Source organism: Schistocerca americana, chromosome 1 (genome assembly GCF_021461395.2).
Source record: "Schistocerca americana isolate TAMUIC-IGC-003095 chromosome 1, iqSchAmer2.1, whole genome shotgun sequence".
Taxonomy (NCBI): Eukaryota; Metazoa; Arthropoda; class Insecta; order Orthoptera; family Acrididae; genus Schistocerca; species Schistocerca americana.
The window spans coordinates 378,818,605-378,843,585 of NC_060119.1; the positions used below are offsets into that span (position 1 = coordinate 378,818,605).

General features: G+C 38.4%; 1 protein-coding gene across 1 annotated transcript in view; it reads left to right on the plus strand.

Moving 5' to 3' along the window:
• Positions 1-24,981, plus strand: part of LOC124600858 (DNA damage-binding protein 1) — a 177,033-nt gene that overhangs the window by 70,907 nt on the left and 81,145 nt on the right. Inside the window, exon 6 of the mRNA XM_047136197.1 lies at positions 19,692-19,845. Coding sequence (XP_046992153.1) covers positions 19,692-19,845 — 154 coding nt within the window. The remainder of the gene's footprint in view (positions 1-19,691; positions 19,846-24,981) is intronic.

Consider the following 24,981-nt stretch of genomic DNA (forward strand, 5'->3'; position numbering starts at 1 on the left):
ATATGTCCATCATTAAGAGACAGTTAGCAAATTGTGTATGACTTTTTGGTAATCTAACCCCCTTCCTCTCTCATCCTGTACTTCAAGTGTCATCCTGTTGACCCTAATGACATCCATGGCAATAAAATAGTCTACTAATATTACTTTGATGCATGCCAAAGAGCAGAATTAAACTATTGGGGAAAATCTGTTTGTTTTGAACAAGAGGATCTGCAGGTGATTGATATTTGTTGCAAAAACTGGCAGTTGGCCCTTTACATAAGCAAATATGATGTAAGACATGTAAATAGCTTTGTATCATTCATAAACAGCCACTACCTGTGCATTTTTTCTAATGATGCATCAGTGCTGCTTACGAAAAAGTTTGAAATTTTTGGCCGAAGAACCTCATCAGGTGCGTTTTTGGGAGCAGCTTACAGGTTTCCTTTTCTGCTTATCAACAAATCACACTAATATAGAAAATTGGATGATCAGTTGATGAGGGACATGTTGATTATGATAGGTGCATGGTGAAGGCTATAATTGAAGTTCACAGTTTTTAAATTGTTGTTTGTACCAGATGAAAACTTTGCATTGTCTTGAAACATTGCAGCTTTGCCAGTGATAACAACTGTATGCTACCAGTTACAATAGACTTCATTCATTTCATGCAGCAATGTATATAAATGTTCACTTTAGGTATCTATTTGGGCCACATCAAGAGAACTGCTATGCCGAAGTGACAGTTATCGTAGAAATTGAGTTTTTTATCATGTGTCATTGGTATTTGCAAGAATGGGACATCTCTATTCCAGGAGGGTAGGAAACACCTCATTCGTTGGCAGCATGCCTTTTTCTTGAATTTCTCTAATCTTACCTTTTTGACATTGTGCGAAATGTACATAGGCGGTAGAAGAATCATTCTGCAGTCAGCCTCAAAAATCGTTTCTTTAAATTTCCTCAATAGTGCCTTATGAAAAGAATGTCATGTTCCCTCCGAGGACTCCCATTTTTCACAAAGCATCTCCAAAATACCTGTGTGCTGATTGAACCTACCGATAACAAATCAACAGCATGCTTACGAATTGCTTTGATGTCTTCCTTTCATCCAACCTGGTGGGAATCCCAAACATTTGACAGTACTCAAGAATGGGTCTCTTGTATATTGTATCCCTTATAGATGAGCCACACTTTCCCAAAATTCTTCCAATAAAACAAAGTTGACAATTTGCCTTCCATACCACCACTCTGATGTGCTCCTCCGTTTCATATCACTTTGCAACATTACACCCAGACATTTAATTGATGGGACTTTGTCAAGCAGCGCACTACTAATTGGCATATTCGAAAATTACAGGAGTTTTTTCTCATGCTCATTTGTATTAACTCACATTTTTCTACATTAAGAGCAAGCTGTAATTCATCATTACACCTAGAAATTCTGTCTAAGCCATCCTGTATCCTCCTATAGTCAGTCAATGATGACAACTTCCCATACACGCACAGCGTTATCGGCAAACTTGATAAATTGGGAGATGGTTGTATTCTTAGAGTGGCATTTGTAGATTTAGAAAACCCTTTGACCATGTTGACTTGAATGCACTCTTTATAATTACAAAGTTATTAGGGGTGAAATACAGGAGCAAAAAGTTATCCACAACTTATATAGAAAACAGTCTACAGTTTTGAGAGTCAGAGGATATTAAAGGGAGGCAGTAATTGAGAGGGGAATGAGGCAGGTTTGTATTCTGCAGTTTTTGGCATTTTGCATTATTTCTGAACTGCACTATTTATAATTGACTTTCTTAACTGTTTTTCATTCATCACAGCCACAGTGTATATGGCTATTCGTTTGTTTTTGTTCACATTGTGAGTGTTGCCAACCTAGGAAACAATGTGTGTGTGTGTGTGTGTGTGTTAGAGAGAGTGGGAGTGAGAGTTATTGAAATTGTCTTGTATGTAGATAGACTTGTGAGAGGGGTGGTTTTTTTCCCAAGGGAGGTGGGGGGGGGGGGGGGTCAGGAAGAACGGCAGGGATGGCCTAGACTGTGATTATGGGATAGATCTGGGAGAAAATGGTAGTGGTAAATGGAGCCTGTGGTTATATTTGTACTTTTAATGTTATATTAAGTGGTCCATCAATTCAAATAGTGTGTGGTTTGCCAAGTTGATTTGATCATTTATGAGTTGTTTCTTTTCTGTTATGGTTTTTTGGTTGTGGTAGTTTTCTTGTAAGGTGAGGAGGTGTTTTTTGTTGTTATTTATGCTTATGATTTCCATGTCTGTCTCTCTGGTTGTAATTTTATGTTGGTGTTGGTGTAATTGTTCTGCAAATGTTGATTGATTTGTCCTATACTTCCATGCTCTTACATGTTATTTGTATCTGGTGACAGATGTCCTCCTGGTTTGACCTATGTATCTTCCATCACATGTATTGCATTTCAGTGCTGGCATATTCCTGATTTCTGATACAGGTCAGTTTTTCCTGTTGTTTTTGGGAAGTATATTTGAACTAAGTTGTTGGTTTGGTGTGCTATTTTTTATGCCTTTTTTTAAATATTGGATATTCTGTGTGTATTTGTGGTTGTATGTCATTGTGTACCATCTTTTACTTTCTGTTTCTTTCACACTTTGTGCTGTTTCTATTCTTGTATGTTGTGTATTTCTTTGTGTGCGATTTTGTCCTTGTGTTGGTGGCATTGGGTGTTTGTTCTTTTCTGTTTCTTGGTTTTATTGTTCAGCTTTGTTACTAAGTTCTCTTTGTATCCATTATTTGTGGCTATTTGTATTATAGTATTCAATTGTTTTGTACTTGTCTGTGTCTAATGGTACTGTGTTTAGTCTTTGGAGCATGTATCTAAGTGCTGACTGCTTTTGAGAATTGGGGTGTTATTATGTCTCGTATATAATTGTGTCTGTTCTTGTCAGTTTTTGGTATAGGGCAAATGTGTGTTTGTTGTTTTTAATCTTTATGGCGATGATGTCCAAGAAATTTAACTGTCTGTTTTGCTCTTTCTCTATTGTAAAATGTATCTTATCTTGAACAGAATTTATGTCTGTGTGTAACTGGTCAATTTTATTGTTTGGTTCATCTATCAGACAAAAGATATCATCCATATTTGTAATCCAGTATAGGATGTTGTACCTATTTGGCACTATTTTGTTAAATATAATCTGTTCTACATGGTTCATAAATATGTTTGCTATGGTTCCGGACACTGGAGATCCCATTGATAATCCCTCACTTTGTAAATAGAATTCATTATTGAACTGAAAATAATTCTGTTCTGTTTTTAGCTCTAGAACTCTGACTGTTTCTTTGATGTATTCATGTGGAAGTGTACTGTGTGTCTTAAGATTTTGTTCTATAATGTTTATTGTTTCAGTTATTGGTATATTGGAATACATATTCTCTACAGCAGGCTGTGTCTGGAATTTGTATGTCTTTTATGTACTGAATCAATTGTGTGGTGTTTCTTATAGTCCTGTCTTCTTGTAATTTGTAGTTTTCTGATAAGATTTTCAACATGTATCTTGCAAGTGGGTAAGTGGGAGCATTTCTATAATTCGCAGTAGCTCTGACGGGGAGATCTTTCTTGTGTATCTTTGCTTGGCATCGGAGGGAAGGTGCACTGGGATTTGTTTGTACCAGTTTTCCTTTTTCATTGTTTTCTATTGTATGTTCAATATTTTTTTTTTTGAGTGTTTCTCAGCTTCATTTGGAATCTGTCTGTTGGATCTGATTTTAATTTTACCACTACCATTTTCTCCCAGATCTATCCCATAATCACTGTCCAAGCCATCCCTGTTGTTCTCCCCAGCACCCACCCCTCTTGGTGTGGGGGTGGGGGTGGGGGGGGTGGGGGGGGACACAACCCTTCTACCCTTCTCACGTCTCTATCTACATACAAAACAATTTCAGTAACTCTCCCCCCCCCCTCTCTCTCTCTCTCTCTCTCTCTCTCTCTCTCTCTCTCTCTCTCTCTCTCACACACACACACACACACACACACACACACACACACACACAAAAATTGTTTCATAGGTTGGCAACACTCATAACGTGAATGAAAACAAATGAATAGGCATAAACATTGCAGCAGTGATGAATGAAAAACAGTTAAGAAAGTCAATTATAAATAGCACAGCGCAGAAATAATACAAAATGCCAAAAACTGCAGATGTAAAATGAAGCCTGTCGACACAACCACTGCTAGCAAGAGGGGAAGGTGCAGACTATTAAAAAAACAATGTAAGTAGCTTACAGACTAACTTCATAAAGAAAACACTGTTTTTAACGTAAAAGAATCAAAAAATAAATGTACAAATATATGTATCCCATTTACAGAATGCCACAGAAGATACTTTATAAATAAAAACGAAACGCGCCTGGTGTAATTCTTTTTAATTACATTGCAGTCAGCTCAAGACAGATAACCTATAATGACAGATAAATTGAATGATGCAGACTGAATTGGAGAAATTTATTAACATCGAGCATAAATTTAAATTTAGGAAGTCTTTTGTGAAGGTACACTATGTGACTAAAAGTATCCGTACACCTGGCGGAAAGTGACTTACACATTTGTGGTGCCCTCCATTGGTAATGCTGGAATTCAGTATGGTGTTGGCCCACCCTTAGCCTTGATGACAGCTTCCACTCTCGCTGGTGTACATTCAGTCAGGTGCTGGAAGGTTTTTTGGGGAATCGCAGCCCATTCTTCACGGAGTGCTGCACTGAGGAGAGGTATCAATGTCAGTTGGCGAGGCCTGGCATGAAGTTGGCGTTCCAAAACATCCCAAAGGTTTTCTATATGATCCAGGTCAGGACTCTGAGCAGGCCAGTCCATTACAGGGATGTGATTGTCATGTAACGACTCCATCACAGGCCGTGCATTATGAACAGGTGGTCGATTGTGTTGAAAGATGCTATCACCATCCCCGAATTGCTCTTAAACAGAGGGAAGCAAGAAGGTGCTTAAAAAAACCAAGGTAGGCCTGTGCTGTTATAGTGCCACGCAAAACAAGAGGTTCAAGCCCCCCTCCATGAAAAATATGACCACACCATAACACTACCTCCTCCAAATATTACAGCTGGCACTACACACACTGGCAGATGACATTCACCGGGCTTTCACCATACCCCCACGCTGCCATTGGATTGCCATATTGTGTACTATGATTCGTCACTCCACACGATGTTTTTCCCCTGTTCAATTGTCCAATGTTTATGCTCCTTACACCAAGTGAGGTATTGTTTGGCATTTACCGGCGTGATGTTTGGCTTATGAGCATCCGCTCAACCATGAAATTCAAGTTTTCTGACCTACCGCCTAACTGTCATAGTACTTGCAGTGGATACTGATACAGTTTGAAGTTCCTGTGTGATGGTCTGGATAGATGTCTGCCTATTACACATTACGACCCTCTTCAACTGTCAGCCATCTCTGTCAGTCAACAGACAAGGTTGGCCTGTATGGTTTTGCGCTGTACATGTCCCTTCAGATTCCCACTTCATTATCACATTGGAAACAGTGGACCTAGGGCTGTTTAGGAGTGTGAAAATCACTCGTACAGATGTATGACACATGTGACATCCAATGATTTGACCACGTTCGAAGTCCGTGAGTTCTGCGGAGCACGATATTCTTCTCTCTCATGATATCTAATGACTACTGAGGTGTCCGCCTCAATAGCCGAGTGGTCAGCATGACGGATTGCCGTCCTACAGGCCCGGGTTTGATTTTCGGCTAGGTCGGGGATTTTCTCTGCTCAGGGACTGGGTGTTGTGTTGTCTTCATCATCATTTCATCCCCATCTGGCGCACAGGTCGCCCAATGCGGCACCAAGGTGGCTGGACCTGCCCCGTAAGGGGCCTCTCGGCCAATGACGCCAAACACTCATTTCCATTTCCACTACCGAGGTCGCTGATATGGAGTACATGGCAGTAGGTGGCAGCACAATGCACCTAATATGAAAAACGAATGTGTTTGGGGATGTCTAGATACTTTTGATCACATAGTGTATATGCGTGGAATATAGTCTCACATGTATGTGAAACACGAACAATGAACACTGGAGGCCAGAAGAGAGTAGAGCTTTTGAAGCATTGTTGTATGGAAGAATGCTGAATATAATGTGGGTAAATTGAGTAACTAATGAGTTGAACCTAGAAGAAAAGACAGTAATTGCACAACCTGAGTAAAAGAAGGGATTGAGTGATATGAAACATTCTGAGGCATAAAGCAGCTTTGGGGTCTAGTGAACCACATTCACCAGTGCAGAACACTGTCACTTTGCATGCAAGGAAAGAAGTTATATGAATCTCTTAGGATTAGCTGATGGAAGTTAGGGCCATAAAGTACAAAGAGAGAAGGTACTTCCCAAGTTGCAGTTATTGAGTCTAAAGATTGAGCAATTAGGATTGTGTAGTCACAAAACACTCCAAAAACAGTTGAAATTAAATGGTTCTGTGTGGAGGAAATTCAAAAAAAGTAGTTGAAGGAATATAGTGCCTTAAGAGCAAATTTCAGTAACACGACAAGCCCACAAAAGTGTGGGTGAAACTTGTTAACAATATTCTGTGGACATCCCTCAACTGTATATGAATGTGCAAGTATCTTCTGCATCAAGTTCTAAAGGAGAAAAATATTTGTGTCCTTAGCACTCTTAGGAAAAGCAGTCATTGCTAAAGAAGGAAAACATTGCATTAATTTACATCTACATATGTACCACACAAGCCACCATATGGTGCATGACAGAGAGTACCTTGTACCACTACTGTTCCACTCACAAATGGAGCAAGAGAAAAATGATTGTCTATATGCCTGTGCACAAGCCCTAACTCCTCTTATCGCATCCTCACCATCATAATGTGAAATATATGTTGGCAGCAGTAGAACTGTTCTGCAGTCAGCTGAAAATACCTATTCTCTAAATTTTTTCAATTATGTTTCATGAAGAGAATATTGTCTTCCCTCCACGGAGTCCCATTTTACTTCATGAAGCATCTCTGTAACACTCACTTGTTGATAAAACCTACCAGCAACAAATCTTGCAGCACGCATCTGAATTACTTCAATGTCTTCCTTTACTCTGACCTGGTGAGAATCCCAAACAATCTAGCAGTACTCAAGAATGGATTGCCCAAGTGTTTCATATGTGGCCTCCTACGTAGATGACCTACACTTTAATAGAATTCTCACAATAAACTGAAGTCGACCTTTGTTTCCCTCCCATTATCCTTAAGTGCTCATTTCATTTCATATTGCTTTTTAGCATTACCCCTAAATATTTACTCAACATAACTGTGTCAGGTAGCTCACCTCTAATACTGTGTTCAAATATTAAAGGGTTGTTTTTCACATTTTCATCACACCAAATAGTAATTTTGTCAGAGTCGTCCTGTATCCTTCTGTAGTCAATCAACGACAATTCTTTCCAGTATACTAAAACATTACCAGCCAACAGTGACAGATTGCTGCTCACACTATTTGTCAGATCTTTTATGTATATAGAGAACAAGAGTGGTCACGTCATACTTTTTTGAGGCACTCCTGACATACCCTTGTTTCGGATGATCACTCTCCACCAAGGATAACTTACTGGGTTCTACCATTTAAGAAGTCTTTGAGCCACTCGCACATCTGTGAACCTATTCTGTATGCTTGGGCAGTCTGCATTGGGGCACTCTGTCAGACACTTTCTGGAAATATAAGAATACGGAATCTGTCCATGATTTGCAGGATATAATTTGAGAAAGAGAGAATCTGAGTTTTGCAAATCCAATGATGAGCCCAGTGCAGAACACTCCAGACATTCCATCTATGCTGATAGTACGAGGTGTGATTGGAAAGTTTTAAGAATGGGCTTGTAATTGTACAATGGTAGTACTTACATGTTACTGTGATGCATCTCCTTCAAAATAGTCCCCTTCTGACTGAACACACTGACTCCAATGGTGTTTCCACTTTTGGAAACATTCCTGGAAATTTTTTTCCTGAAGTGTGTTAAGGACACTCCCCGTATTTGCCTGGATGTCTTCAGTAGAGTCAAATCGCTTCCCTTTCAGTGAAAATTTCAGTTTAGGAAAGAGGTAGAAGTCCGCAGGGACCAAATGAGGGGAATATGGCGGTTGTGGAAGCACAGGAATTTTGAATTTGGCCAAAAATTCATTGATGGAGAAGGCACGATGAGCCAGAGCGTTGTCATGGTGTAGTATTAAACTCCTGTCTTTAACAATGCAGGTCTTTTCTTCATCACCTTTTCATGCAAATGCTCAAGGACACACATGTAGTATTCCTGGTTAATTATCTGTCCTCCAGGGGTAAATTCATGATGCACAATACCGGTAGAATCGAAAATAATCACCAACAATGTCTCCACCTTCAACCGACTTTGCCGTGCTTTTTTCAGTTGTGGTGAACCTGGAGTCTTCCACTGCGAAGACTGCACTTTGTTTTCAGGACCATATCCATATACCAATGATTCGTCACCTGCAATTACCCTATTTAACAAATTGTGGTCATTTTTTGTCCGATTAATCAGTTCTTGGCACATTTCAAGTTGATATTGTCTCTGGTCACTTGACAACACTTTTGGAACGAATTTTGTGGACACTCGATGCGTGTTCAGATCTTCAGTTAAAATTGACTGAACTGCACAGAAACTTAAATTAAGTTCATCAGCCATCTCCCTAATTGTAAGTCTACACTCAGAGCATACTAAGTCGCAAACTGTCACAACATTTTCATTCATTTTTGAGGTGGAAGGATGGCCAGACTGTGGTTCATCATCAGATGATTTGCAACCATTTTAAAATCTGTTGAACCAGACAAAAACATTTGACTGGCTCATACAATTATCTCCAAAAGCTGTTTTTAATAGTTAATGAGTCTCAGAAGCTGGTTTCCCAGTTTTAAAACAAAATTTTACACAAACTCGTTGCTCTGCTTTTACGTCCATTTTCACGCAGATAGAATCCGGCAACAAGCCCCGACAGACCCGCACTCATCCAGCTGCCACAACAAACTGAATAAAGGAAATGCAATTTCCTGTCAGAGGGCATTCAAGGACAAGGCAATGACTCACTCCCCATCCTTTGTGTACCTGCCCATCAAACCAGTAAGCAGCAGCGGATCCATTCTTAAAACTTTCCAATCACACCTCGTACAGTAGTGGCTGCCCAAGGGAAGGCATTTGCTGCCCAAGGGAAGGCATTTGAAGAGGTAGAAGAAAAGTTATCATTGGATACACTTGGCCTTTGCTAAGAGAGGCAATTATCTAAGGCTGGATTTCCCAACAAGAGTCAGGTGTGCGCATTTCACTACAGAATAGAGAAACCCTGCACAGCTGGTAAGCTATATGGCACGGTAATTATTTCAGCATGGTCGAACACCTGTATATCTGTGTGCTGCTTTTGAATGTACACTATACTGCAAGAAACATTGCTGTAACTCCAAGCCAAAGGTTGGTGCAAGGAGCAATATTTTGGGGAAGCTCACAGCCACCACCTGGGAAGATAGTCCTCATGCTCTGAGAATTTCTGCTCTTGCTTTGTTTGAATGTGCTGCAGAGTACACTTCACCTGTGGGAAGTGCATCTGCTTGCACTGGGCAGGTTGACACTGCAGTCAGTGAGGCTGTCTGAATCCTCTCAGAATGTATGAAGCCAACTCTAGTCGACAAATCTACTCTGGTGTTGGGACCCCCCCCCCCCCCCCTGCCCGCCAGTCAGAAGCGCCATTGCTGCCAATGTGGAGAGGACAAAGCAAATCAATAATCCCCATCATTCACTACAAGGTCATCCTGTAGTCTGTTGACTGAAACATGGAAACAGGTTTATCGCCAGAACTCAATCACTGGAGGGAACACTGGAGATTAACCACATTACCAGGTGGAAGAGTAAGTTGCCACCAAATATCCCTGCAGAGGAAGAGCTAACCCCAAGAAGCAGAAATCACACAGTCGTTGTAGGGTGGTTGTCCCCCACTACAAGACCAACATGCAGAAACGGGACATCCTTCTATGTGATGAAGGTGTGTCATGTGAGTGCAGAACAATACAAGATCTGGACAACTTGGTCATATAATCTCTACTGGAACAACCTAGCACAACAGACGACTTGATCGAGGCAAATAACAGGCCACTAGAGTTGCTTTGTTCTGCAAATCCTGACTGGACTTGGAAATGAAATGAATGAATGAAGGCAGGCAGTGAGGTCTATATTACAGATGATTCCTTGTTAAAAACACTGTCGTACCTAACTCCAGAATTGACATTCAACTAGATATCGGGACTCACCATTTACACAAACTTTTGAAGTTCAAGAGAAGGCACAACAGATAAATGTAACAAGAATCCTGAAGGCGTTTTTATCCCCATGAGAACAAGTTCTCTTAAAGGCTGAAGCAGAGAGAAAATCTCAAGTAGTCAAGGAACCTAATACAAACTGCCAGAGGCCTCTACATGACTTCCAGACTAATAATCATTGGCACTGCATATGGGAAATGATCAAATGACAGCTATTTGCAACAAATAAATGGCAGTGTTAAAGTACAATACAATAAACTAGTATTGGTATTCATTTATTCCAACAAATTTCTAAGTGTAAAAAGTCTTGCCAAAGATGGTGTACACATAAATAGGTCAGGCACAAAAGTATTTACTAAGATGTTCACAGAAACTTGTTTAGTTACGAAAAATAAGGAAAACTGGTAAGTAGTGATATCAGTGATAAAGTGTGTAGCAATGAAAAAGACAAAACCAGACCATTATCCACAAAGAAATATGCTAAAGTTTATGACTAAGAGTCAGAGGAGATCTGTTATGCGCTGGAGCATAAAAGCTTAGATACTCATGTTTCAAATTACAAACACTCTGAAGTAGATTAATTGGAAATTAAATGTTCAAATATTAGAATTACTTTCCTAATTTAACAGAGATTCACTGAGCACACGGTTAAAATTTTAATAAAAAAAAGAAATTTCAAGTTAGCAAGTGGCTTTTGCAGAAGAAACAAGTCATTCGCAGGCTCCTCTATCCTCCATCATAGCAATACAAATTATGAAACAAGAAATTATTTTACGGAAGAATGCGTATTTTGTAGTAAGTCTACTTGTTCAACAATACAGACTTTATCACACACTAATTACATACAAATAAACCACAAATATTAGTAGTTCCTGACTCTCTGTAAATACACAAAACAAAAATTTATGGAGGTGGATACTCTTCAGTGTATACAACACTGGAAAGTTTGTTGAATAACTCTGGCATTAGTGCACAAGAGCACTGTTTGTAGGTTTGAGTAGGAAGCATTCAGATATGAAGCACATTCTCGATGTATCCATATACCATCAATTCATTCATTGAAAGCACAACAGTCAGTTGAGTGATGTGCAAAAACAGTACCCCATTAGGCTGACAGGCAGTTCCATGGCTTAGCAAAATGCTGATGGTAGGTAACAATAAAGTTCAGATCACAGTCCAGGAGAAAACCACTTAGTGGAGAGCTTGCTGTAAACATCAGTTGGTTGATAATTGAGACTGTGACAGTCTGCAACAGCCTTAGAATCTGCAGCGAGTGTTTTGCCACATGACGTGGGTGCTGGACAACGTATCCTCCTGCATCTCACTTAGCAATGTTGTTGGACATGTTCATAATTATATTGATTGATCTATCAATATGTTCAGTGGAACTAAATGATATTTAAGAACTATTGCATAGAATTTTAGCATACAGAATCCTAGGGCAGTCGACAACAGAACTCTTCCTATTTAAAATTCAAAGCAGGCAATGAGATCTTAACAGAGAAAAGAAGAAAAAATTGTAATAGCTGCTGATTTTGACATTGATACTTAGTAAAGAAACGTGGTTTCAAAATCAGTTTCTGTGAATGTATCAGAGAAAATTGCCAGCAATCTGTATTGATAATATCAACTCATCATGTACGAGGGTCACTCCAAAAGAAATGCACACTATTTTTGTAAAAATACAGTTTTCATTCTGCATGTGTGAAAGTTTTACAGTGTGTAGATATATCCTTCCCACTTGTTTTCAAACTTAGTTCAATCTGTTCCTGTGAGTGGCGCCGTCACAGCATGTCTTCAAGATGGCTGCTACACTTGACGTTCGTCAGAAGCAATGTGCTGTCATAGAATTCCTGTGCTGTGAAAACGAGACAGTGGGAAACATCCGCAAGAGGTTGAAAAAGGTGTATAGACATGCTGCTGTCGATCGCAGTACAGTTAGTCGGTGGACAAGCAGGTTACGTGATGAAAGTGGGCACGGAAATATTGAGGATAGTCCTCTCACCATCAGGCCTCGTACTGCTACTGCACACACTCCAGACAACATGCAGAGAGTTAAAGAACTGGTGACTGCTGACAGACGCATCAAAGTGAACGAATTGTCATGCTACTTTGGGATAGGGGATGGAAGTGTTTGCAGAATACTGAAAGTGTTGGCGTTATAGAAGGTTTGTGCCAGGTGGGTTCCCAGGATGTTGACAGTGGCTTACAAGGAAACAAGAAAAATGGTATGCAGCGAACTTTTGGAACAGTACGAGAATGGTGGAGGTGAATTTCTTGGAAGAATTGTGACAGGTGTTGAAACATGGCTCCCTCATTTTTCACCAGAGTCAAAAAGGTAGTCAATGGAGTGGCATCATGCAAATTCACCCAAGAAAAAAAAAAATTCAAAACCACACCTTCTGCTGGAAAAGTTATGGCTATGGTGTTCTTCAATTCCGAAGGACTCTTGCTTGTGGACATCATGCCAAGTGGAACCACCATAAATTCTGATGCATATGTAACACCTGAAGAAACTTCAAGCTTGACTGAGTCGTGTTCGACCACATCGGCAAAAGCAGGATGTTTTGCTGTTGCACGACAATGCACGGCCACATGTCAATAAAAAACCATGGAAGCCATCACAAAACTCGGATGGACAACAATGAAACACCCGCCTTTTAGTCCTGACCTGGCTCTATGTGACTATCATCTCTTTGCAAAACTGAAAGACTCTCTTCGTGGAACAAGGATTGAAGATGATGACTCCCTTGTGCACGCTGCCAAACAGTGGCTCCAACAGGTTGGTGCAGAATTTTACCATGCGGGTATACAGGCGCTGGTTCCAAAATGGCGTAAGGCAGTTGAAAGGGATGGAAATTATGTGGAGAAATGAAAATATTATTCCTAAAGGATCTATCTACACACTGTAAAACTTTCAAACATGTAGAATAAAAGATGGATTCTAAAAAAAATAGTGTATTTTTCTTTTGGAGTGACCCTCATATATGGAGATGTGTATATTTTTTCTTTAGATTTAGGTATCTCAGCTCAGTGTGCATTTTTCATTGGGCCGCCATAGATAGGAACATGTCAGATATGAAAACCTGTATGAGAAGGAACTTTGGCAAAATAAAAACCTTTTTCATGTTTAGTAATTTGCTAAAAAGAAAGAAAATTGCTTTGTGAACGCTGTGTCTTAAGTCGCGCAGATTTTGGAAATTTCCTGAACAGTTTTTCTAGGTGCCTAAATGAAACATTTCCACCTAGAATCTGGAACAATAAAGTAACAAATAAATTAAAGTGGATCACCCAGGGCACAAAAATTTCCAGTGTAAGGAAAATGCAACTGCACGGGGGGAACTGAAGTATAATAGAAATACTATTTAAGTCCAACTCAAATACCAGAACATTTCAGTGAAGTCCGATGTCAAAATGACAGAGATGAAAATTCTGAATGCCTTACAAAATTTTCAAAAGTTCCCTTTTAGGACATAGAAAATGCAAACTTATATTAAAAAAATCTATTTTGGGATGGAATACCCACTGAAATTATTAAAGCAATATGCAACACAATTGCACACAACTAGCTCGAGTAATTATTCAGTGTTTTGAAGAGGGCTGCCTCCCAGAGGAACTAAAATGTGCCAAAGCTAAACTACTTTTCAAGAAGGGATAAAGATTGATCATGGGGAAATTATCGCCTTACCTCAATTATCCCAGTCATACCCAAAATATTCTAAAAAGTTGCTGTTATCCAAATCCACATCTTCATTGCTAAGTATTTCATTATCCTAAACAAACAGTTTGGGAAGAACACCATAGACACAGTAAACAGTTTTATTGAGAAAATAAATAGTAGACAAGCAATAAGGAATCTTTCGTAACCTCACAAAGGCTGCTTATCTACAAACTTGCCAAGTATGGCTTCCCTACAATGGCTTAAATCCTACGTACAGAACAGAAAGCAAAGAGTTAGTATCACTAAATTGGACAGATTACTATTTTGAATGTATGGAAGTGAAACATGGACGGTAAATACTTTGGACAAGAAGAGAATAGAAGCTTTCGAAATGTGGTGCTACAGAAGAATGCTGAAGATTAGATGGGTAGATCACATAACTAATGAGGAGGTACTGAATAGGATTGGGGAGAAGAGGAGTTTGTGGCACAACTTGACCAGAAGAAGGGATCGGTTGGTAGGACATGTTCTGAGGCATCAAGGGATCACCAATTTAGTATTGGAGGGCAGCGTGGAGGGTAAAAATCGTAGGGGGAGACCAAGAGATGAATACACTAAGCAGATTCAGAAGGATGTAGGTTGCAGTAGGTACTGGGAGATGAAGAAGCTTGCACATGATAGAGTAGCATGGAGAGCTGCATCAAACCAGTCTCAGGACTGAAGACCACAACAACAACAACAACAACTATTTTGAATTGAAAATTATGTTTCACGGGGTCCCACTAGGATCCATACTAGCCCAGGCATATTTCTGTCCTACTTGATTTCTTTATTGTTAAAAATCAGTTCACCAGCAGTTCTGTTTATAGATGATACTTCTGTGTCCAGTTATCAACTGCAACTGATATGGACACACACAAAATAGCATATGCAACTTTTTTTTGGGGGGGGGGGGGGGGGGGGAGTGCGGAGTTTGGCTACCACAGTGCGGAAGGGATGAGGTTAATAAGAAGGTAAAGTTCGGTCCACTGAAAAGAAAGCTATGCAAGGCACTGATACTCAAATGCTATTACTTAGTAGGTGAATTCATGCAAGATAAATTGGTAATTTGACCTGGATACAACTTGTTATGTTATCCTACTAGTTGTATATAACTATTCATAGAAATATCATTTTAGTGGTACACTAGCGTAGTGTCCACTGCTTTGTCCGTGCACATCCTTTCTTTAGTCGAATTCTTATGTTGTTCACAAATTGCAACACCTAAATTTTTCGTGATAAGTAAGGCTATAGAAGCATGATCTTTTCCGAATGTGCTTTTGATCAAAATACAGTTCTGGTAGCTGGAGGTTTTTTTAAATCTTACCTTTTGTGCTCTGATATTTGCATAGAAATGTTCATGCCCTAACACACATTTCGTTATATCTTACCAAGAAGTGAAATACCAGTTTTCATAGTTTGAGCTTTAAAAAAAAAATTTAATATGATATTTTCTTAATTTTTCATCCCCTATTTTGCCCCTTGTGGACTGAATTTCCAAAAACAATGAAAGACTTCTTTTTTTATTTCTAACAGAGAAGCAAAATACAAATTTTCATGGATAAAACTTCAGAAATGCTAGCATAATGAAGTAGTTTCATAATAACTTTCTTCCTGTATTTCACTCCCTTAGGTGTTGAATTTCCAAAAACACTGAAACACATTATTTGTAACTGATAAGTCAAATACCAATTTTCATAGATGTAGCATTAAAAATACTTTAGGAGTTCTTTAATAATGATACACTAAAAATACTTTAACCCATAATTTCATCCGCACAGGGCTAAATTTTCAAAATACTGAAACAAATATTTTTTTTATTTCTGACCGAGAAACCAAATACCAGTTTCTATAGATCTAGCTTCAAAATAGCCTTAATAGTGACATGCACTCCTCCCTTGGAATGGAGTACCAAAAAATCCCTTTTTAAATGACACATATAATATAAGGTCCACAACCTCTGCAAATTTAAGTTTCTATCCTTAGTGGTTTTGGGTGATTGAAGATCAGTCAGTCAGTCAGTCAGGACATTGCCTATTGTATATAGAGATTATTAGTTGTAGAAATTTTAGTAACTATAATGTAAATTTCTGACCTATATCCTGCATGCAAACCAAATGGATTGCAAATGTATTTCATGAGATGGATAAGCCATAATTCACATCACAAATATTTCTCATAATTTGTTTGCCCTGCTTGTTGGGCAACACTATAACGTGCTGAAGATTTAATTTATAAGCCAATAATAGGAGAAATATTGTATTAGCTGCACACTTAAACCCCTTTTTCTGAGTGGCATAGCATCAGAGAGGAGAGCTTGTTATATTTTATTGTTAGTAGCAGCTTACCTTTTTCTGTCTGATCTGTTTTGAAGATTTGTATTGCTTGATTATAATTTTCTGAATTATTGTTACTCAGCTCACTTTCCTATCAATAGCATTTAATTAGAATTTACATTCTTTATTGTTTGTGACAATTTTCACCCTTGACTTGAGATACTATTCATACCCCCATCCCTTTCCCCCCTCTCTGATCAATGGAATCCTTTCTCAAGCCACCACATATATAAATCATTGAATCTATCAAATGAAGCCTCCATAACACAACACGTATTGTTGCTCACATTTACATTTGCTGTTGTGGTACCATAAAAATACATAAAATAAATTATATAAGACAAAAAAGATGTGGAGAAGAAAAAGAAAGAGAGTGGGTAATTTCTTTCTTTTGTGTGTTTGTGTGTGTGTGTGTGTGTGTGTGTGTGTGTGTGTGTGTGTGTGTGTGTCACATTGGCATTGGTATTTTTATATTTACTAGCTACTTTTCGAGACATTCATGTCACTTTTCTGTTTTTTGTCTTTGATTTTGCCTACGCTGTTTATTGCGCTCTGTAGGTGTTTACATTGTGACGTTAGAAGAACTGATTCTAAGCAGAAGCAGTTCTGTTAGATTAAATTAAGGAATACAAACGCCTCAAAAATGAGATTGCCAGGAAGTGCAAAATGGCTAAGCAGGGATGGCTAGAGAACAAATGTAAGGATGTAGAGGCTTATCTCACTAGGGGTAAGATAGATACTGCCTATAGGAAAAATTAAGGAGACCTTTGGAGAAAAGAGAACCACTTGTATGAATATCAATAGCTCAGATGGAAACCCAGTTCTAAGCAAAAAAGGGAAGGCAGAAAGGTGGAAGGAGTATATAGAGGGTCTATACAAGGGCGATGTACTTGAGGACAATATTATGGAAATGGAAGAGGATGTAGATGAAGATGAAATGGGAGATACGATACTGCGTGAAGAGTTTGGCGGAGCACCGAAAGACCTGAGTGGAAACAAGGCCCCGGGAGTAGACAACATTCCATTAGAACTACTGACGGCCTTGGGAGAGCCAGTCATGACAAAACTCTACCATCTGGTGAGCAAGATGTATGAGACAGGCGAAATACCCTCTGACTTCAAGAAGAATATAATAATTCCAATCCCAAAGAAAGCAGGTGTTGACAGTTGTGAAAATTACCGAACTATCAGTTTAATAAGTCACAGCTGCAAAATACTAACGCGAATTCTTTACAGACGAATGGAAAAACTGGTAGAAGCGGACCTCGGGAAAGATCAGTTTGGATTCTGTAGAAATGTTGGCACATGTGAGGCAATACTGACCTTACGACTTATCTTAGAAGAAAGATTAAGAAAAGGCAAACCTACGTTTCTAGCGTTTGTAGACTTAGAGAAAGCTTTTGACAGTGTTAACTGGAATACTCTATTTCAAATTCTGAAGGTGGCAGGGGTAAAATACAGGGAGCAAAAGGCTATTTACAATTTGTACAGGAAGCAGATGGCAGTTATAAGAGTCGAGGAGCATGAAAGGGAAGCAGTGGTTGGGAAGGGAGTGAGACAGGATTGTAGCCTCTCCCCGATGTTATTCAATCTGTATATATTGAGCAAGCAGTAAAGGAAACAAAAGAAAACTTCGGAATAGGTATTAAAATCCATGGAGAAGAAATAAAAACTTTGAGGTTCGCCGATGACATTGTAATTCTGTCAGAGACAGCAAAGGACTTGGAAGAGCAGTTGAATGGAATGGACAGTGTCTTGAAAGGAGGATATAAGATGAACATCAACAAAAGCAAAACAAGGATAATGGAATGTAGTCTAATTCAGTCGGGTGATGCTGAGGGAATTAGATTAGAAAATGAGACACTTAAAGTAGTAAAGGAGTTTTGCTATTTGGGGAGCAAAATAACTGATGATGGTCGAAGTAGAGAGGATATAAAATGTAGACTGGCAATGACAAGGAAAGCGTTTCTGAAGAAGAGAAATTTGTTAACATCGAGTATAGATTTAAGTGCCAGGAAGTCGTTTCTGAAAGTATTTGTATGGAGTGTAGCCATGTATGGAAGTGAAACATGGACGATAAATAGTTTGAACAAGAAGAGAATAGAAGCTTTCAAATTGTGGTGCTACAGAAGAATGCTGAAGATTAGATGGGTAGATCACATAACTAATGAGGAGGTATTGAACAGAATTGGAGAAAAGAGGAGTTTGTGGCACAACTTGACAAGAAGAAGGGATCGGTTGGTAGGACATGTTTGGAGGCATCAAGGGATCACAAATTTAGCATTGGAGGGCAGTGTGGAGGGTAAAAATCGCAGAGGGAGACCAAGAGATGAATACACTAAGCAGATCCAGAAGGATGTAGGTTGCAGTAAGTACTGGGAGATGAAGAAGCTTGCACAGGATAGAGTAGCATGGAGAGCTGCATCTAACCAGTCTCAGGACTGAAGACCACAACAACAAATTTAGGCAGATCGGTTAAAGAGTTTAACATCTCTTTGACAGTCTGGTCATTAAAAATGGTTCACTAGCTTTCTTGTAGAAGGAGAAAGGAAGTAAGTTATCTGTTTTAAGGAAACACCCCAAAAATTATTTGAACTACAGAGGAATCACAGAAAACAAATATCAGGATAGTTAGATGTGGCTTTACATCCACTTGTCTTGTAAATAAGTGTAGTATCTTAAAACACTGCACTGCCTTCCCTACTCTTTACAAACTAAGAAAATCTAGCTTATTCTGAATCCTTGGAAATAAATGCTCACGACGTTTCTTTACAGAGAAAATGTCTTTTGAAACTAATCACCACACTATAGTTTCATTAAGCTCCATAATTTCATAAGAGTAATTTGTTTTCATAGTGTGCATTGTATTTGATCTCTTGGATTTGAAGTTAAAAATTATGCCCAAGCATCAGAACAGAGTGAAAAAAAAACATATGGTTAACTTAATAGCTGTTATAAGAAGAAGGCTATGTCTTCCTATCAGTTTATGTACAAAGAAAACTGTTACAGAATGTTCATGTGTCATCAACAATGTAGAAAAAGATAGATTGCTACTTACTGTAAAGGAGAAGTATGAAGTTGCAGACAGGCACAATTTTTAATTGTATTGGCTTTTTTAAGGTAGGGATCTGTCTTTTCCTACATTGTTGACATTCTTACGTGCAGTTTCCATTGTTTGATTTGTTCATCTGTTTCATTTAAGGTTATTTTTGTGAGACAAGCAGCGTAATTCTCTTCACTGTGGGCAGTGTCATATCTGTTAATCAGTTTAGTTATAGTTCTTTTTGAAAGTTTTAGCTTATATGTTGTGAATAAAATTTGGATTGTCATCGAAGAGAATATTCATTTTCGTTCTTCTACTTCCAGCAAAGCACAATAGTGTGCTATGCACAGGTAGACTCAAATGGTTCCCGGTATTTATTGGGTGATATGGCTGGACACCTCTTCATGTTGTTACTTGAACAAGAGGAGAAAATGGATGGAACATTGACAATAAAGGATTTGAAAGTGGAATTATTAGGTTAGTACATTATGGAATGAAGCTTGCAGTATTCTTTCTTACTTTCATGCCAGATAAACTTTCATTGTATTCATGAGGGTACACTAAATATAGGAAATTGACATGCTGTTTTATTGGTAATTTTTTATTTTGGTGGGGATGGGGGGGGTTTCCTGTTGATGACTGTCTGATTAATATTTTGTTAGCTGCATGTAGTGATAGGTATTTATTAGTTACAACTTTTATATACTTCTGTGTGAAAGTTAAAATAAGGGGGGGGGGGGGGGGGGAGAGAGAAAAAACACTGCTGTCTCAATAGATTACCATTTCTCATTTGTGTACTGCAATAATAGAGTCTGAAAATAGACTGTCACAAATAATTGCCATTTTCTTCCTTTCTGTTCTTCATTTCTGAAACTTCCTTGTTAGGAAGAGTGTATATTATTTACAGTGTGTTCTTTTTTTACATCATCCTCTGTATTGTTTCTCCAGGTCACATTTATGACACATCTTCTCAAAGGAAACATATCTGCAAGTTAGCTATTTACATAACTGAATTTCGAAGTAAATCTTAATCTACAATAAAACATAATAAATGTAACCCAACCTTACTCTGATACTAGCCACTCAGAAATTCAGACGTGGAGTAGAGTTGTGAAGCATAGATTATTTCCATTTGTTTTTAAAACAGCTTTAATTTCATCCCAGAACATTTAATGTACATGGGAGGTCATCAAATATTTTTTATGGCTGCATGCTTCCTATTCTACTGTGCAAGAGTGCGGTTATGTAAAAGAAAAGAATTATTAAACTTAAGCAAGTGTGTTGGGATTATGTTAGAGGTAATGACAGTCAAGAGTCTCGGATCTTAACAACATTGTTACACTTCATTTTACAGAGGGAGAAGTGGCTTTGATCATCTATAAAATAAAGAAAGGAAAAACTTTCATTTAAAGACCTTTCAGCATACAGCTCTGTGGATTGTGCCGTAGTTAACACCTATTCCTAATGACTTGGTAGTCTTCTTCTTCTTTCTGTTAGTATTAACCCTGTTTAGTATCCACTCTGCTGTAGTCAAGATTTGCCAAATTTATTACAGTTAACTTTGCCCTGATGTGCCCTTCCTCTTGCTGCAGTGGTCAGTTGCCTAAGAAAGTTGTATGCCCCACCTGTCTGTGAATTGTGTAAACTTTGTTCTGTGTGTGATAATATACAGAAATTTGCTTAAACAAGCATGGGAAACTGCCTAAAACCACACGCAGGCTGGCGAGTGCATCAGCGATGGTCGTTAATCCACCGCAAGAATTTTGGCCTGATCTGGCTCACCTTCCAGTCTCACAAGCTAGAGTGCTGCACATTAGGCTATATGAGCAGGTCTTATTGATTTCATATTATTAAGGTGTATTTTGAAGAAATGGAAAACAGCAAGAGCAGTAATTATTTTAAAAGGATATAGTACAGATACTTAATATCTTAATAGCTGTAGACCCAAATGCATCATTAATACTAAGGCAAAGTCTATGCAAGACTCCTCTGTGACCAGTTGCAAACTTGCATATCATCATGCAGTGCACCTGAGACTACTTGGATTCAGAAATGAGAAATCAATTGACGATGCCTTAGTAAGTCTGTACACCTGGTGGATAGCACATTTAGGAAATATGCAGTGGCTGTAATGGTGGACATCACAGGCAGCTTTGATAGCCTTTTATTGACCAGCTAAGAAGTTTCCAAACTCCTAATCGCATTTAAAGCAGTTGGTGGGTTATTAGAGAAAACAAACTGTTGAGTGTAAATCTGGACAACTAAAGGTAACCAAAAGCATGACCAAAGGCACTGCCAAGTTTCTGTCTAGCCTTGATGGTGGAGGATAATGTAGACAATATTCTAGTAGCTGTATCAAAACTTGAGGGTGAAGACGGAAGGAAAAGCAATAAGTATTCTGTTGTTGATGCAGAAATGGGGTGTGACCAATAAATACAGTCGCCGTTCATTAGATAACCTTTTTACTGATGAAAGGTAAACTTTCCCTAACTAGAAATCCTACCCTTAAATTAGAAGGAATTTTCATTTGTTTGAGTCAAATGTGGAGGTTTTTTGTGTTGAACTTGTGACAAAGCAAGCTGGGATATTTTTTACTTCCACTCTTGTTTTGCCATCTGCCTCTTTAAAATTCATTTTTTCAGTTTTAACTAACTGCCATTAACATACATGAGTATTATATGCGTTTTCATAAAAAAAAGGAAGGTTGGCCCTCAGTTTTAAAGATTGTAACACCAGACCTAATTTTGTGCTTAATTTTATGTATGTAATTGATTTTCTAATTTATTTTGACTATTCCTAGTTAGTATCTTTCATTGTAGGGCGAAATCAGTAATTGTTTCATAACTTAAATACTGTTGCTAACTTATAAACAAATGTAAATACTGTGCTAATTACAGACATTTGTAGGAACAATTAAACATATTCTTAAAGGTTTTATTTGGCTCTATTTGAAAACATGTTAGCAAAGCCAGCCCTTCATTAATTTGTAAATAATTAACAGTTTTGTCAAAAGTATTGTTTGCATAATGATATTTGTTAATTTCATCATTTAAACAAAAATAATTCAGCTTAACTCTTGTAATGGTAGAAACTGTTAAAAAGAACCAATTTTTTTGATGGATTCAGTTAATTTAATGAGTTAAGTTTTAATCATAATTTCTGTTAATTAAACATCAAACAATGTGTAGTTTCAGGGCCTATTATTGTGATGATTTTTTTGTCCTATATAAGGGCCTGATTTTTGGTGCCGAGACAGTCAGTCCACGGCAGAGTTTCAGACGAGAAACCTGTGTTTGTTAGAACAACTACTGTGCTTCAACTTTAACTTTAAAACTGTAAAATAAGTGTTACACAATTAGGCCTTGTGTTAAAACAATAAAAGTGTCTGCTTCATATGTATCTTCTATTCTTCAAGAACTGTGAACTTTGTGGTTAGGCTTTTACTGCTCGTAGATGCTCAGTAGTAAACTATTGTAACAGTATGTGGAGGTTTGACTGCAAACTATTAGAGAGGCTTATGGAAAGTTGAAACAGTAGTGCACTGGCTTTGTATAACTGTGTATTATTGGGGGGTTGTGAACAGTGAAAGTAAACTACTATGAGACACAACTGTGCACCTGTCAGCTACATTATTTAAAGTAGTCAGTGTTGTACTTTCACACCCCATTTTTCAGCCAGTATCACAATGCAGTACATCGACACCGACGACGAGAAACGAAAAAAGGCAAACCGCCACAAACTTGATAAAAAAGAATACTTCATCAATTATTTAGTAAAGTCACGTGGACAAGCTAGCTCTAGTACTGTGGCTTATAAGATACCATTTCCAGCAAGCAGATAATACCATTTCACATTCTTTGTTGCCATTTTTGGATTTACAACAACCATATTGAAACCCTATTGATCCAGTTTACAGCAACCATATTGATACAACAGTTTCACTGTCAAAGTAGGAACACACACCTAAATCGTATGCATTGATTAAAAACATTAATAGGAGTGTTTAGTATAACACCAATCGAAACATAGATTGTAATTTTATAAATATATCCTACCAGTATAATCATTAGGTACAGAGATGGGTGCTATGGTTGTCGAAAGGAAACACTGAGAAGGTGAAGGAGATCATCTGGGATAAAAACGCAAACAAAATCCGGTTAAAACTCTGGAGAATCAGAGCTACAGGAGCATCATAGACACTGAGTGTTCCCTTTACTATATTTCCAGAAATTTGTCTGTCGAGTACCACTTCATCTGGTAATGGCCCTCTAATTGACAATGTTTCACACAGACCATGATCTGTGCCATCTCAGTGATGGTTTCCCTACTCACTTCAGTGTTGCCCATGGGACCTATTCAGCAACTGATCTAACAATCTCTTCCCCTAAGCTTGTGGCTTCACTACGTTGGTCACTAACCAATGACAGTGTCAGTAAGCACTTTCCATTGATGCTGTTCTTTCCTTGCCATCACCAGACAGAGTGACTACCATGTTGGACACTACAGAGCCAACTGGCCTTTGTTTGCCTCTGCTATTAATGAGGTTCTGCATGACGTCTCAGCCAAAAGAGTACTTTCCTACTTTGGACACCACACACAAGTAAACAAGTTACCAGTTAATGATCAGAACACTTTAGTAATACAAAAACCATACACTTAACTTTTGCTCCTAATTGCTGTGGTTGTGAGATGTGTTTGAAACTAACAGAGGTTCAAATACACAAGAACAGCTTAGGTCACCAAGTTCCTTACAGTGCAGGTCTGCAGTTAAGGAACACAAACTGTTTACTGCAGTCATGGCAATTACGTGTCCTTTGGTGGCGCTCAAAACTGTCCAAGTAAGCAGGAACAAAGCTTGATCGCACGATGTATGCTGACGCTATCCTCTGTAGGCTGATGTGGAACTATATTGCATTTCGATAATCGTGGTGAAACTATTGATATTCTTTAGGCTCAGACTAGACTCCCAACAGAAATTATCCCTTCTGTCCTCTGTGGCAGTATTCGAAGAGCCTCGCATAGCAGCGGCACCTCTAAACTACAGGAGGTGTGTCTTCCTCTTTCTTGTTCATTGGCATCTCGCGATGCTGCTTCAACATATGGCTTCTCTGCAGTGGTCGATTATTGACAACAAGACAGTTTATTATTGTGTGTAAGTAGTACAGGCAGACTTAAGTTGGTATGCAGTAAATTTGTTGTACTTCACAAGTTTCATTCATACTTTTGTCTCTTTAACTTAACAGCTCATAAGCTGTGTAGTATGTGACAACTCAGATTATACCCAGTCCAAAAAAAACCATTGGGTATTGTTTCAAAAATAAAAATCCCATACAGTTAGTGTCACTGCTGTGACTAGAATTTTACCAAGGTTGGTGCACAAATGCTGTGTATGGTAGACATTCTTCTGCCGGTTTCATTTAATGGTAGCCTGGTTTCAGACTGAAACTGCTGAAGATCTTTACTTCCTTATATTTTTGCAACAATTTGTCCAGACTAACTGGACTGTCCGTTTCTGGCTTAAAGATATGATTAGCATTCCACATGTTTAAAACCAAGTTCACTTGCTGATTCTTTTTGTCTATCACAACTAGTGGACTGTTGTCATGGTTGCAC